Source organism: Periplaneta americana, chromosome 2, assembly GCF_040183065.1.
Source record: "Periplaneta americana isolate PAMFEO1 chromosome 2, P.americana_PAMFEO1_priV1, whole genome shotgun sequence".
Lineage (NCBI taxonomy): Eukaryota > Metazoa > Arthropoda > Insecta > Blattodea > Blattidae > Periplaneta > Periplaneta americana.
The window spans coordinates 149,015,494-149,032,107 of record NC_091118.1 but is presented as its reverse complement, the minus strand read 5'-3'; the positions used below and the strand labels follow the sequence as shown (position 1 = coordinate 149,032,107).

At 36.1% G+C, this 16,614-nt stretch overlaps 2 protein-coding genes and 1 non-coding gene across 3 annotated transcripts in view; 1 reads left to right on the top strand and 2 right to left on the bottom strand.

Moving 5' to 3' along the window:
* LOC138695202 (uncharacterized) overlaps positions 1-16,614 on the top strand; it is a 96,545-nt gene that overhangs the window by 40,875 nt on the left and 39,056 nt on the right. Inside the window, exons 5-6 of the mRNA XM_069819662.1 lie at positions 315-432; positions 2,309-3,651. Of these exons, the coding sequence (XP_069675763.1) occupies positions 315-432; positions 2,309-3,651 (1,461 nt within the window). The remainder of the gene's footprint in view (positions 1-314; positions 433-2,308; positions 3,652-16,614) is intronic.
* Positions 7,014-7,085, bottom strand: TRNAW-CCA (transfer RNA tryptophan (anticodon CCA)). Its single transcript has one exon. It is a non-coding gene; the product is annotated as a tRNA-Trp (tRNA).
* LOC138694690 (glutamate receptor ionotropic, kainate glr-3-like) lies at positions 11,319-14,439 on the bottom strand. Its single transcript, XM_069818673.1, has one exon. The coding sequence runs from the start codon at positions 13,986-13,988 to the stop codon at positions 11,928-11,930; it is 2,061 nt and encodes a 686-aa protein (XP_069674774.1). The 5' UTR covers positions 13,989-14,439; the 3' UTR covers positions 11,319-11,927.

Genomic DNA, 16,614 nt, shown 5'->3' with positions numbered 1-16,614 from the left:
ACACACACACACACACACACACACACACACACACACAATGATATCTCACTGATCCCAGTTTGGTAGAATAAGAAACTTCAGTCCGAATCTCTGTATGGACTATGATATCGTAATGATTAGACAGCGGATTTTCGGTCCCTACAAAGCGACAAGACGACACGTCCCTTGACATATGGAGGGAATTCAATGACCTCCCTGTAACTGACGTTCATTTAACGTTCAGTATCGGGACCGTAAATCCGCTGTCTGGTAAAGATAAATAAATTAATTTTCTTTCCAGTTCAAAAATAAATTAATTTTATGTCTTTCATTAGAATGTCAAAAAGGATTATGGGGCGCAGCTTGTAAACAAGAATGTCAATGTGAAAATGGAGCCACTTGTAACCACGTTACAGGAGACTGCAAATGTGCCGGCGGCTGGAGGGGAATCTCGTAAGTGCTTTCTCACATTGAATATGCTCCGTCTCGCTCGTTTACTTCCATCTCTTTCCTTTCCACAGCTTCTCCACAGTCTAGTATATAGTCACGAAGCTCAATACGTAGTAAATATACATCCATAGATAGTTGCTGACCACTAGGATTGTTAATATCGCCTCATTACAGACAATGAGAAATAGTACCGGCACAGTCTTTTGTTCCTAGCACCCTCACAACTCAAGCTTCGTGACTGTATATACTAGACTGTGGTTTCTCTCTATCACTATCACTGAACTACTCTTTCTTCATATTATTTTTCTCTGTTATGCTTGGCTTTTACACGCAAGAAATGCAGTCACGGTAGTTATACATGCATTAAATATTGAATTGCTCGAAATTCAGAGTCGAAACACAAAAGAAAATAGATTTATAATGAGTACCTTAAAAACTACACAAAGCTATTTACTTAAAAATAAATATACGACTAAGCACTATACCTGGAGATTGCTTTAATATTAATATTTCTTATATAGTGTGTAATAGTTAACTACCATAGTTAATTTGAAGTTTGCCTGCAATTATTATTATTATATTATTATTATTATTATTATTATTATTATTATTATTATTACTATTTTATATAAGCCTCAGAGACTAAGCTGTTGAATATTTTGTTCCCATCATTCAACAAGGTATCTCTAATTGAGGTTCTAGCTGATATGAGATACGGAATTAAACTTTGGAGCGAGTCTTGATGGGAATCCACTTGTATGTATGCAACAATTTCGCACGACTGTCCACAAGTAGCATATACAGTATACAGGGGCTCTTTTTACTGCACATGCGCAGTGTGTTGTAAATGAAACTTTCACAATTAGGGAGCGCCAAATTTTATATCCGTATGACCTATCTGTACATTTATTATCAGGTAGTAATGTCACTTGGCGGTATGTGTCAGAGGAAGAACAACTGTTTGTATACATCTGAAGTCTGATTAGTGTAATATGTAGCTAGTAGCTATTAAGCGATGTATGCAATGGAGGAGGAAAGGAACTAGCCACCCTACCCCATTATCTCCTGGTCTGGTTGCCTCGGACAGTTGACCTTTCTTCGGACAGTTGACTAAACAACACTCACAAATAATAGGTCTTTACAGTCACATTGTTGGCGTCAATTAACAAAATACAAGAAAGACTCATCTCCACCTCCCTTCTGGGAATCAAAACCGAATCGAGCAGGAAACGCTATTATTCGAGTTACAAATGATGACAGATTAAACAAAAAGATTAATAAAATTCCATTCTACCCATATTTTACAATCAAAGACACTGAAATCACAATCCTAAAAATCTAACTAATAAAACTGAAGTTTTTAATATAAAGACATTAGGCCTATTAAAGCAATTGGAAAAATAATTTAAGGGATGAGAATGATATAGTCCTGAGCCAAAATTTTACAAGAGACCATGTTAAAGATTTAGGGTGCTATTCATAGACATTTCGCTAACCCGCGCTACGAGCGTGCTAAACTAGCCCCGGCTATCGACTGGTTACTTGTACAGGATTCATATCATATATCGCTAACACTGGTCTATGAATACAAAAAACGTAATTTCGCTGATCATCCACCGGAAGCCCGCGCTAAGAATGTCTATGAATACGGCCAGTAGAGTCCAGAACTATTAGGCGTGGTATCATAATTTCTTTGGTGTATACTTATGTAATTTTTAGTAACTTTTATATTATATGTATGTGTAAGAAATGAACTCGCACAAAAAAAAACATTTTTGTTAAAAGTGTGGCTTTGAACTAGCGCATTCTCACCTCTTCAATTCAACTAAGAAAACTCAACCTCTAAAATGTATTAATATAAAATGTGTTTCTTTTTTAGATGCGAGGTTCCTTGTCTTAAGGGGACTTACGGCCAAGGATGTATGAATGAATGTAAATGCCCAACGAACAACAGCGGCAAAAATTCAACTTGCCATCATGTGACTGGCGAATGTGAAACAGCGGAACCGAAGAGTGTGAACGAAGAATCATATCCAAATCATTCCACAACAGTACTTCCAAAACTTGACGCAGGAACAACAGTTGCGCCTTCAGAAGGTGAAACGGGGAGCAAAGCAATAAACAGCACATATCCAAATGAGGTTGATGTTAACAGTAACGGTGAAGGTGGCCATGATAGCGAGAACGGTGTATTTGAAACAAATACAGTTAAATCAATACTTGTAGACAGTGAACAGACAGTCACGTCGCAATCCACAAGTGGTGGTGGCAGTAGTGTAGCTTCGACGGTGACTCCATTAACGAAAACAGAGAGAAATACATTCATAAATGACGTGCTTCCGACTACACAAATACGGACTTTTCCAACAGTTCTCCCTACTGCGATAGAAGAGGGGAAACAAATTCCTAACCTAATTTTAAACAATTCAGTGACGAGCACTTCAACATTCCAAGGACGTTCCCCCACATCTAGCGAATCAGATACTGATGTTGATAATAATGCCAAGCCCAATGACAGCTCTCACGATGAAATACCAGAGGTGATGCGAACAGAAGAACCTGGGCGCTCTGAAGGGGAAGAAGAAGAAGAAGAGTCGGGTATAACAAAAGCAGCAATAACTGAAGGCACGAACATGGTAGAAATTAAAAAAACGACAGATTTAGAAGATGATGAACATACAGAAAACAAAGATGGACATAGCACAATAAAATCAGATGAACATACAGGAGAGGAAGATGGGCCTGCCACTACAGAACAGGAAGAACCTGAAGATACAGAAAATAAAGAATCTAGCATAGCAAATTCAGATGAAACAGAACTCACGGAAGAAGAGGAAGAAGAAGAAGTTTTCGAAACAACAAAAAGAGAAGAAGAGACAACAAGAGATACAGTATCTACAGAGCCACAGAACATACAGATTCCGCCCCGTCGTGTAATTGTAGTTTCGGATGGGTTAGTAGAGCAACGGATGGGCGATGGGAAGACTGACGACTCCAAGGATGGTGTTTGGGATCTAGTGTCCAGTGTCAGCGTGGCCGGAGGAGTGGCGTTCGTGTTGATTGTACTGGCTGCTGTGACGCTTCTGATCTCACATCGCAGAAACAACGCCAAACTGTCTATTTCTGAGGGTGAACCAACTTTTCGAAGGCAGCAAGAACAGCTACCATCAGTGCCAGGACCCCAGATGTACAACTACACCGAGGATGTCCAAACATTACCACGTAAGTTGCAAATCTCTTAAAACTACAGTACACGCGGTACTATAGTGGTTAAGGCTCTACGTTGCAAAGCCGATGTTCGCGATTTCGATCTCCAAGAGTGTCAAATTGTTACATTGGCCTAATCCTTCCGACAGTGTTGTAGCCCTGGTGTCGACTCAGCCTCTAAAAACAAATAAGTTATCAATTCCAGAGGGATTTCTGTGAAGGGAAATGCTGCAGTAGATATGACCAGGAAAAGGAAGTTCATGCCCTAAAGCATGAGGAATATGTACGCATTTATGCTGTGAAAATAGATAAATATACTACAAAATATGCATTATAAGTGTGAGATTATTTTAACAGAATAATAAGGCATAGGTAACTTATGTTTAGTTCTATTACACAAACCTCCAAGAAAGAACTCTGTAGATCTCTTAAGTTTTAGTATTGGTTTTAGGCTAATGTTGCACCATCTTGAATAAAAGGTTACTGTAATTCCCTCGTTAAGGACAAATTCAGAAGTTTTGAAATACTTTGAGAATTAGTTATATTTAGATTTTTTAAATTCTGTAATTATATGAAGTAGTCTTCAGTACGAGTAGAAAGGCTTAATTTCTAGTAAATAATTTAGTAATTGAAGTGTTTTTTCGATGTGTCTTTTTGAAGTGAAACTTCTACAGAAAGGGTACGACGGACATTTTAACAAGCTTCTGCAAGTTGCTGCTACGGAATTGTGTACGTTGCCATGTTATCACGTAGGCAATAAAGCTGATGTTTGAGGTTTCCACCAATTTTCACAAATGCATAAATTAATCGGAGTAGCGCTGCTGGTGAGCAGCGCGTCTTCTATGTAATATTGTGAAGTTATACAGTCCAAACCATGGAGTGAAATTACATTTTTGAGAAGCATTTTGCTAAAAAAAAAAAAAATATGCCGAAACCAGGAGCTAAACCATCATGGGCTAAACGAAAACGAAAAAGAATAGATAGGAACAAGTGCGGTAATGCAAGGCAAGGAAAAAAGACATTTTCTGACCTCTCTCCTGCAGTTCAGTTATAAAGCATCAACGATTTAGTGAATGTTCCTACGCCTCTAACAATCAACGAAGAACCAACAAGTCCAGTGCCTGACCCAACTCATTCATAATTTTCTGCCCAAGTACAGGTCTTTCACTGCAAACTCAGCATTCTCCAATCTTCCCTCTCTTCCGCCTTCCTCTTAGTCTCCGCATACGATCCATAATATCTTAATGTTGTCTATCATCTCATATCCTCTTCTGCTTAGAATGTTTTTCTCGTTCATCATTCCGTCCAGTATATCCTTCAGTAGGCAGTTTCTTCTCAGCCAGTGACACAGCCAATTTTTTTTCTTCCTAATCCACTCTTTCTAGTATAGCTTCATTTCTTATTATTCTGTCCATTTCACACTCATTATTTTTCTCCATAAGCCTAATGTTCATATACACATTTCAAATTCTTTCAGTAGTTTCTCTTCACTTCGTCGTAATGTTCATGTTTCTGCCCCATACAGTGCCACACATCACACAAAGCACTTCACTAGTCTCTTCCTTAGTGCTTTATCCAAAAGTCCGCAGAAAATTCTCCCCCTTTTCTGTTAAAAAGTTTCTTTTTCCATTGCTGTCCTCCTTTTGACTTCCTAGCAGTAGCTCATGTTACTGCTTATAGTACACCCCAAGTAATTGAAGCTGTCCACTTGTTCTACTACTTCATTTCAAATTCGCACGTTATTTTTTTTCTTTCGATAACCATGGTTTGGTGTCAATAATTTAGAATTAAATCATAGTGTACCACATTATTAAGACTTCAAATGAAATAAAAATGTACCCGTCAAATTTTATAAAAGAAAAATTTATAAACAATTTGGTTACGTGTGCTTCATTTTTCACTTATTTTTGCTATCATAAGTAAATTCCTTCAATTTTAAATTCTGAACAGCATTGAGTATAAAAGGGTTAAATTTAACCCTTATTTACCGTCTCTCATTACACGTACATTTAAAATGATTAGTATACATTTATAGATTAACAAGTTTCACTTCTTCCGGGCTACACACTTTCTTAATTAACGCAATGTTACAAAAAACAAACATTTCCCCGTGTGCAACTTTCAGCAATTTGTATAGCAAATGATGATCAAGCAACTGGCAAGAATGAGAAAACGAAGTGCAGCAAAAATTAATTCATCGTGTATGATTTAAAAACAACAGTTTTATGTGTGACGTCACACAAATTAAATAACACTTTCAAGCTATTTTTTTTATTTTTATCGCACTTTATTCGGACTGTTATCAAGAAAGATAGAAGTTCAAGTTTTCAGATAGATTTTATGAAATCATATGATACATCCCATTGAAAGATCCCATTTTCGACGAAAAATGAAATGTATGCGTATTCCTCATTTCCAGTTATAAAACATTTGCGGCCAAAATATTATCGCTAAAATGAATTATGTTTCACATTTTCCGTGATTCATTTATCGTATTCATTATCTGATAACATTTATGATTACTGTTATAGTTTTCAATGAATTTAAGTTGTTATTTATGCAATGCGACAATTTGTTCAAATATGCCAAAAAAAACTGCTTGAGATAATAAGAATGTGTGCCAGAAGTAAGGCTCAAGATTCAGATATTTATGAATAGCTGAAATTTACAATAGATCATAAATAATTGTTCGAAGTATATTCTAACGTATATCTAGAGAAATTTATACGCTTGTACTTGCTATTTGGGATTAGGAAATTGTACCAGGACAATGGAAGGAGTCCATAATAGTACCTATCTTTAAGAAGGGGGAAAAGACTAAGCATTAGAAACAAATCAAATAATTCATGTTACATTATTATAGGCTATTTGTCATACATCAATTATTTTGATTTAAAATGAAATGTTTGAATAGATATCCATAAGTGTCAATATATGTAACTAAACTAAATCTAAGCACATAATATAATAGTATATAAATTGTTATTTAAGCAGCTTTTTAAACTATGACGTAAATTCTTAATTGGAAATGAGAAAATAAATACCTTAGTAATGGTGAAACTGAAGTACATGGTTGAGAAAAATATGCGGTACATTTTTTTCCACGATATCTCACAGGATTCGAAGCAGGCCGAACCTGTCAAGCCATGTGGTAGTAAGCTATATCTAACAAATAGTAACACAAGATGTCAATCTCCCTCCCTTCACTCCCTCTCTCCTCTCTCCCTTCATTAATCCATCTTACATGTGAACGATATGCCAACATGATGTCAAAATTCAAATTATAATTCAATAAAGGACATGAAATTTAAAGTTGACATATTATATAAAATGTAACTTATTTAAAATGACAAAAACTTCTACCAAAAAATTACACTTGACCCCGACGTGATTTGAACACGCAACCTTCTGATCTGGAGTCAGACGCGCTACCGTTGCGCCACGAGGTCAGTTGAAATATTGCTTCACTGAATCGTCAGGACTCCCTACGCCACGCCTGTTGCGCTTTGTTTTAAAGGCTATTTATCTTGCAGTGTCATTTTGGAATGTGCCGTAAGCTTTCCTTTATTTTATATGTATTATTGTAAACGTTTTATATACGAACACATTCCACACACAGTTTTATAACGAATACTCTTTCATAATCAGCACCTAAATAAACAAGGTTATGACTAGACCGCGGATTTTCGTGCAATTGCATGTTTTCATTGATTTGACATACCGGTACTGAAAAAGTAAAAGTGGATATTTGTCCATCATGGTTTTTACGTTCGAATGAAGCCAACTTTATTTTGCATAAACGCATATTTCGAGGGTTCTCTCTTTTAAATTCATGTACGGTATATTTTTATTTCGCATAGACCTACTTAAATGCATATATTAACATTTTCCTTGTTTTACCCTAGTTATTCCCTAATTCTAAAATTTCTCTCTATTAAAAATAATAATTTCCAAGAAATATAAAAATTGTGAGAAATAAAACCAATAATGAGCTAATTAGGCCTACTGTTGAGGCCATGAAATAGCTTCGACGACATTGTTTCGTTTTCCACTTTGAGGCTATCTATCTCTGTGTACATACTAGTCGTGTAAGTGTAATGCTTCAGCAGCCAGGACGAAAATACGTGTCGCCTAGATGCCATTCAGATTTTTACTCTATTTCGTCGAACTAAAAATGAATGTATTTTGACACCTGCGACACTAAAGTCATGTCAGTATTATTGAGGTCATGAAACTGCTGCGGAAGACTCACTGGAAGCAGTTCCTGAATCACAAGCTAAAGCAGAGTCTGCAAAATTTAGCGAGTAATAGAAAATAATCCTGACTATAAAGAAATGCTCGAAATTGTTGATATTTTGAGTGGAAAATATGAAACAGTCACTGAAATTCGAAACATTTCTCATTAAAAGTATGTGCCAGTCACATCACGTGATGTCGAGAGATCGTTCTCGACATTTAAGCCATTTCCGACAGATAAGAGGAAAGGTTTCAATGTAGAAAACCTGGAGAAATCGTTGGTGTGTTTACTGCCATAATAATTACGTAAAAAGCAAAGAAACTTGAGTTTCCATTTTGAACTAGGCATAAAAAAATCCCGAACTTCCCCCTCTGAATTTTTACGCGTATGCAAAATCCTAAAGTGCGGAACTTAAATTTTTAAATTATTTTTTAGAATCCCGTCCCGTCCTTTAGTTTCAAGACGGCAGCTATTCAAAGTCTGGCGAAATGCTTCGAAATCAGACAGGATTATGGGACGGTGTCATTTGTACTGCATGCTTACGACTTGGAGGACTGTAATGAAGCGATTTTTGAAGGGATGAAGAGTTTCAAGTCAAAAACGCCTAAAATTTTAAGGAAAGTAGTTATAAAGACCTTTTCATAAAGGGTGAATTTAGACAAAATGAGTGACTTCTATCTAACAGACATTTATGAAACTTTATACAGAAGTTACAGGTAGGCTATCATAAACTTTTTGGTTTACAAACTCTGATTATGTTCGTACAAGAGGAACTACACCTTTATAGTAGAGCATTTAGACAAAATGAAAAACTTATCCTATATAATAGATTTTCATGGAAATTTATAAAGAAGTTTCAGGTAGCAAACAAATGTAATCAGAGTTTATAAAATACACCTGTAATATACAAAGTTACATAAAAATTTGTTAGGATAGAAGTCACTAATTTCGTCCTGTTAGATTGGCGTTATTAGACACTGGTCGAAGCGATACTCGTATAGATGCCGACTTCTGCAAGGGTGAGTCAAATTAAATTATTGTTGGCAGAAATCTAACAAACAACAATTCTATCGGTTAAATGATTTAAGTTTAAACTCTCATAATGCTCTGTTGAAACGATAACATTAATAAAGAGAACGTCCCTCAGTCATAAGAATTTAGAGAAGGTAAAAATTGACAAAATGACAAACATTTTCTATACGATATTAAATATTCAAAGTTAAATAAAGATTGTATGTCATGAATCCCTAAAAATATGCGAAATATACCTGGCATTATTTGAAACGGAAGACATGACCGAAAAAATATAGGCCTACAAAGATTTTAAATACATGCGCATTCAATAAGAATCGGCATTTATACATAACGTTCCCCGATTTATAATGTATACTAAATTAATCACCTAATGTAGTGTTTCTCAGCCATTTTGACGATGAGGCCCTCTCTCCATCATCTTTAGTGTGGCTCTCTGACCTAACAAGTAAGGTATACAGTAGACTGTTGAACATTGTAATGTGAAATTTATCAACAGTAACCTCACTAGAGGTTTTGATTTATCTAGAGAAAATCAAAACTCGAGTGGAATTTAATTGACTATTACACGATTAGAAGTATATAAAGATTAGAACAAATAAAGTACCGTAATCTAATACAATACAATATTAATTGACTTACTAAAATTCTATTTCACTAAAGTTAGCTTCACCAAAACGTTTGAACGGAGCCGCCATTTTCAGTTGACTATGCGAGAAAGAAATGACGATCGTAAAGCACGTTTTATAGTACCGTAAAGAATTTCCAGTTTGAAATGTTGGCAAACAAAGAAGTTAGGGAAGTTATAAAAACAAACACATGCTAGGGAAGTGATAAAATTATAGCGATAAACAGCCATGATTGGTTGAAACACGTCCTTTCGTACCGTTTTATTGGTCGAAAGTAGTATGGCGCGTAGTAAAAGTGTAATACTCAATTTAAAAAGGAAACAGTTTAATTATTATTATTATTATTATTATTATTATTATTATTATTATTATGTTCACGGCCCCTATTAACTGACATTCGGTCCCCCTACCCCAAGTTGAGAACCACCGACCTTTTGCACTCATTTTTAAAACATTCTACGACTGAAATAAAGGAAGGTAAAGGAAAGGTATATAAATTAATAACATGAAACAACTTCTGTTACATACAAGCGTGTTTATTGTATACTTTAAGAAGTGTCAAAACACTAAATTTGCACAAGTGGTGCAAAAAATACACAGAGTGATAAATTATTACAGGTTGATTAGGAGTTATCTATTTTCACTGCATAGAAATATTCTGAGAGAAAAATATAAATATACGAGGGTCGTTCCGAAAGTAATGCCTCTATTTATCTTCATGGAAACTACAACAGATACACAGAGCATAATAACACGTTAAACAGAGCACGAGTTCAGCTAAGTTAGGTACAGTTATTTTTCCACAGTCATCAGTAAAGCCCTGATTTCTAAGCACAATCAAACAGTAAAATAAGCAAGCAAATATGCACGAAAAATGGTGAAAATAAGCACCAAAATAAGCAAAAACGGATACACGGAAATATTATGATATAGTACATTATGCAACGAGCCTATAATGATAGTAATTAAGAAGCGAGTATGGATGTTTATGAAACGAGCGCAAGCGAGTTTCATAATTTTCATACGAGCTTCTTAATTACCATTAAGACTTATAGGCGAGTTTCATACGACTTTTTATGCTCGACCATATTTCTAACTTGAAATTATTCAGATGTATACATTTTATTTGTATCTGACAAGATCGGAAGTCACCTTGTTCTAGGTCGTGAATTGTGAGATGTGCGCAGACGCGAAAGTATTGATTTTTTCCGAGGAACAATAATGTCATTGACCTTGATGTAATCCCGTTAAACTTGGTATAACCTTGATTATTGAATTCGACATTGAAAAACGAGATGACAAATTTAATTTATTTGAATATTATTTACAATTAACGCTAATCATTATAGTAACAGAACATAACCTTCTGCGACAGTATTGGATTTCCAGCCTCCGTGACTTTTCGCTAATTCTCTTTCGATTGCATATCCGAGAATAATCGATAGTTGCTGTTTTATAAAGGTACAAAGCTGACTTGTCATTGGCTGAACACCTGTAAGCTGAGTTGTCATTGGCTGAAAACACCTGTATTTTAATGAGTAGGTGTACTTTAATGACATGCATTAAAGGACTGCTACCAGGTGTATAATTACTACATTTCGGCATGGACGAGCATAAAATTATTTATTTGTTTCGTAGAACTCTTACATTATTATGATTATTATTATTATTATTATTATTATTATTATTATTATTATTATTATTATTGCTCCTACTGCTGCTGCTCCTGCTACTACTACTACTTCTACTGCTGTTGTTTCTGTAGTCATGAAGTGCACATTTAGGTGGCTCTCCGAACTGCGAATGAAGAGTGCGCTTTCAAAATGCAGTTTGTCCAAAAATTAAAAACTTACTTCAATATAATTTTTTATGTATGCTTCCATATTACACTATGATTTTTGAGTCAAAATTCAGCCATTTCTGCTGTTATAAACCCAAGGTATCAAGGTGGTTTGGACATTGTTTTTTTTTTTTTTTTTTTCATTTTTCATACAGCTGTTTTCTTGCATTTTTTTTTCTTAAAAAAAGAAAAGAAACTGTATAAGCTTATAAAACTGCGTTCTGAAAGTCCACTCCTCGAATAATCTTGATATTTTACAATGATGTTATGAGTATTTCAATATAGTTTTCACAGGAGCCTACAATTTTTGTAAGGAGTGAATTTTTTCTTTTTTTTTTTTTTTTTCTTAAGAAAAAAAAAAGCTGTATGAAAAATGAAGGAATTTCCAAACCAACTTGATACAATGGGTATATAAGTGCGGGAATTACTGCATTTTGACGCGAAAATCATAGTATAATATGGAGGTTTACATAAAAAAATGTTGAAGCAATCTTTCAATTTTTGGACAAACTGCATTTGGAAGCCCACATTTGAAATTAGAACGAAATGTAACTTAGATTCTTCTTTGTCGCCTTCCATAGCCAAATTCGACAATGAAAGTGCATATGGAACAAATATAGCCTATAATTAGAAAATAAAATGCTGATTGCAGATGCTTCAAACTCAGCTTAATATACTCCCCAGGTGGAAGTTCGAAATCTTTCGCCAGTTTCAGAGTCGCCATGTATTTGATATCATTGAACCATTTGTCAGTAAGTCCTGCTTCTAAAACACGTCTAAGGACTTGATTGAAATGCTCTTTCTTGGGATAGCCCTTCATGACAGGAATAGTTATAAGTTGATTGCAAATAACCTCGTCAAAAATACATATAATTGGATCACCGCTCGCTTCCATATACTTGACTGAAATTTGATAATCTGTGCAGACAGCGGAGAAGGCAAAGGCGTAGTCAGCTTTGAAAGCAACACTATCGAGACAATCTTTGAGAGAAGGACAGTTAGTGCGGTGTGGATAACGTTGTTTTGAGCCTAGAAACTTGAGATGCTCTTCTGTGACAGAAAGAGCTCCATATCCAATTCCGGAGACCAACAACTCATCCTCGGACGAAATTTGATGCTGGAGTCCTGGGTCGATCAAAAAGCTCGTGAGAAACGTCTGGTAGACAGTGTTGACAGCCCAACAGTATATAACCCACGCCAGGAATACAGACCTGATGGGAGCTATGTGCGGTGGATTATTCGATGCGGATTCTTCTAGAATTATGGCCCAGAAATTGATAAAACACTTTACAAGTCCATTGTAGGCTCTGTTCTGGAGACTTTCCGGAAGCACCATATCGCTTATCTTCACAACAATCCACATGATAAATGCAACGATGATATAAGAGACGAGGAAACCCAACCAGAGAGACACTTTAAATACCCTCGTGATGCTCATCCAGCGAGGGTAAGGCTTCGCACAAGGTACGTACCATCGCACAGGGTCGATTATGTGAGGAGAAAGGCAGTCTAGTTCGTTGATAACGTCGCATTTGTACCAAATTCCAACAACAGCGAGATCTGAAAAACCTCTCATTATCTCGCCGGGTACTCCACTCCAGGAACCGTTACCTAGATCGAATCCCCACAACCCGTTGTCCGGAGGAGGCGGTCTAAAAACAACAGTCATGTTAGCACTTTTCGCTAGCTCGTACATTACTTTTATATCGATTCCGTCATCATAGTAGATGGATCCATCCCTATTTTTCTTCATCTCTAGAACCGTGGGCCCGTATTCGAAAGTTGAAATCCTCAACGGACAGCCTTGAAAGTTTTTGGGAATTTTCGGAGGAAAAAGCGTTGCACTGTGAAGAAAGTAACCGTCAGTGTCACCAGGTCGGCCTATCCATTGATCCACCAATACAGCATCAACAAAATCACCACAGCGACCTACTGGATAATAAGGAAACCAAGTATACACATTGAAGATGGGTGTGGAGTTTACACTTGTGTTCTGCACATTCGTGGAGTCTTGCCAATCAGCTTCTACAACAGTGATAGCATTGAATACTTGCCATTTCCACAGCACACCCAAAATTCTTTCTGATAGTTTTTTGGTGGAATACTCTTCTAACGCGTCTGTCCATATTTCTGTCAAAATGACTATAAATTTTGCCCTCGGATTCCAATCTTCGTATCTCCTCATTTCCTTGACTTGGTTGGAAATTCCCTCTACTACGTCATCATAGTGCTGACAATGTGACACTATTACATATCCATCGTACTTACTTCCTGTTATACGTTTCTTATGAACTCCATCATTTGACCATATTGCAAGAGAATATTTTTCGGTGTCGAAAAGATCTTCTAATATCACAGTTAAAGACTCTGCATTCCTGCAAGATGACATGTCAGAACTTTGAGATTTCTCTGAAAAAATGTTTTCCTTGCTGTTTATGTATACATCCTCATTACTTTTTGCAACGAGAAAACTGCTCGTTTGTTCGAAGTGTTGCTCAGCGATGCGACGTAAACATTGTGTTTTATGATTATTAACACTTTTGCATGTAAATAACGGAATGTTTATTACCGCCAAGAAGAAAAAGAACAAGTTAGAATTTGAAAATACAACCATTGTCTCACATTGAAATCTTCTTTGAAACAACTATACACACGCTTAAATTGTGATCTGACACCGAATTGATGTACGACTGGAAGTTTTATCTAGAATATTATCATACCATATCTATAGTATCATTATGTAACTTAAAATGTCAAATCGTTTAACTGACAATTCAATCAAAGGAGTATGTATCTTTGGTAAACATTCCGTCTCTTTCATATATTTGATCATATTTAATCTTTCTTTATACAAAGATTTGACGATTGAATTTTACATAAGAAGTGTCAATTTATAGTTCATTTATTGTATGAACTTTTCTTGTTAATAAAACATTAAAGTTCCTTTCTGTACAATCCCAGAATCTTTTAACAAAATTGGAGCTTTAAAACTCAATAATAACAAACTCAAAATGAATGCTGTTCGAAATTTACTGGATATTATGAATCTTAATGCTATAATTATTATGAATAGAAGTAGGCTATAACTGTGTTGAATATATTATGGATGTTACTGTAGTTGATAAAATGTGGAGAACATTTACAGTGTTAGGAGAAAATTACACGATTCATTTTCGGAATAATTATTGTTTTTGGCACGCCTACATGGAAACTGCTCTTTTTCATAACACGTTACTGGATAGAAAGTTCTTCTTTTTTGTACGCTACGGCAAAAACATTGTTAGATTCATTTTTCCCCACGAATAACGCAAAGTTGTCATAGTAATATAATATAGGATATTAGATCTATAAAGACAGTGTAGTATTAAAAGATCGTGACCACTGGTGTACAAAAATCTCGACTCCTAGGGTACAAAAATCTCAATAGCCTGTGATTAATTAATACGTTAATTAATTCGCATATAATTTCCATGTAGTTGTGCCAAAAAAATATTGCACGTAGCAAATATGAAAATGTCTTTCGCACACTCGTTTCGAAATTCCGGATTCGGCTAACGCCTCGTCCGTAAACATCTCACTCGTATCACTTTCTGTCCTAGTTACGTAAATAACTATAACGGCATTTTTGTAACACGCTTAATAAATCAGCTAAATTCAAAAGTGTTTCTAGAAGTTTCGCATAAAAGAAGCTGTAGCGAGGCCTCTCCCAACAATATCTCGGTATCGAGAGCAGCTAGAGATTTGTACGATCACTTATTTAATTTGTAATCGTGAGTTCTACGATATTAAAGCGATAATAGACACATACATTACGCTTTGAGTGAACAAAAGTAAAAAAAAAAAATGTGTTGTGAGCTGGGACTCGGAATGTCGCTTCATATGAAGAAAAAATATATTACTTTCATTCATTCATAGTTCTCTGCCCAAGGGCAGGTCTTCTACTGCAAACCCAGCATTCTCCAATCTTTCTTCTTGTCTGCCTTCCTCTTAGTCTCCGTAAATGATCCATATATCTTAATGTCATCTATCATCTGACATCTTATTCTGCCCCGAACTTTTCTCCCGTTCACCATTTCTTCCAGTTCATCCTTCAATAGGCAGTTTCTTCTCAGCCAGTGTCCCAGTCAATTCCTTTTTCTCTTCCTGATCAGTTTCAACATCATTCTTTCTTCACCCACTCTTTCCAACAAAACTTCATCTCTTATTCTCTCTGTCCACTTCACACGCTCCATTCTTCTCCATATCCACATTTCAAATGCTTCTAGTCGCTTCTCTTCACTTCGTCGTAATGTCCATGTTTCTGCCCCATACAATGCCACACTCCACACAAATCAGTTCACTAGTCTCTTCCTTAGTTCTTTTTACAGAGGTCAGCAAAAGATGCTCCTTTTTCTATTAAAAGTCTCCTCGGCCATTGCTATCCTCCTTTTGACTTCTTGGCAGCATCTCATCTTACTGCTTATAGTACAGTAGTGGCAAAAAAACCGGACCGACCCTTGCAGCTGATTTCAAAGCGTTGTTCACTCCAAAGCACGATAGACTGGTAACTAAGACTTTCGTGGTTCGAATCCTGCCTGGAAAGGAAACTTTTTTTTGTTCCTTATTCAAATTTATTCCCAATACTTTTCGATTGATGGTAAAATTCATGTTCTGGGAATAATAAGTTAATTAAGTAGTAAAATATCGCTGCAATCGTAAAGAATTGGGAATAAATTTGAATAAGAAAGAAAAAAAAAAGTTTCCTTCCCAGGCAGGATTCGAGCCACGAAAGTCTTAGTTACCAGTCTATCGTGCTCTGGAGTGAACAAGGCTCTGAAATCAGCTACAAGGGTTGGTCCGGTTTTTTTGCCACTACTGTACATCCCAACTGATGAATGATCGTTTGGGTTTGTAAATTTAATAATCTGATTGGCTATGTATTGTATACTTTTAGTAGAGCCATCGATGTAGCTCAATCGGCAGACTCGCTGGGCTGCTGATCCAGAGCTGCGTTCGGGCTTGGGTTGGATCTTTGGTTTCTTCCGAGATTTTCCATAGCCGTGGGACTGAAGCCGGATGGTCTATGGCGAGTCCTTGGCATCAACCCCTTTGATTAGATTACCCCCCTTCGATTTGATTACCTGGTTGGGTTTTTCCGAGGTTTTCCCCAAACCAAAAGGCAAATGCCGGGTAATATTTTGGCGAATCCTCGGACCTCACCTCATCTCACTACATCTCGCCAAAATATTGTAAAAAAATTG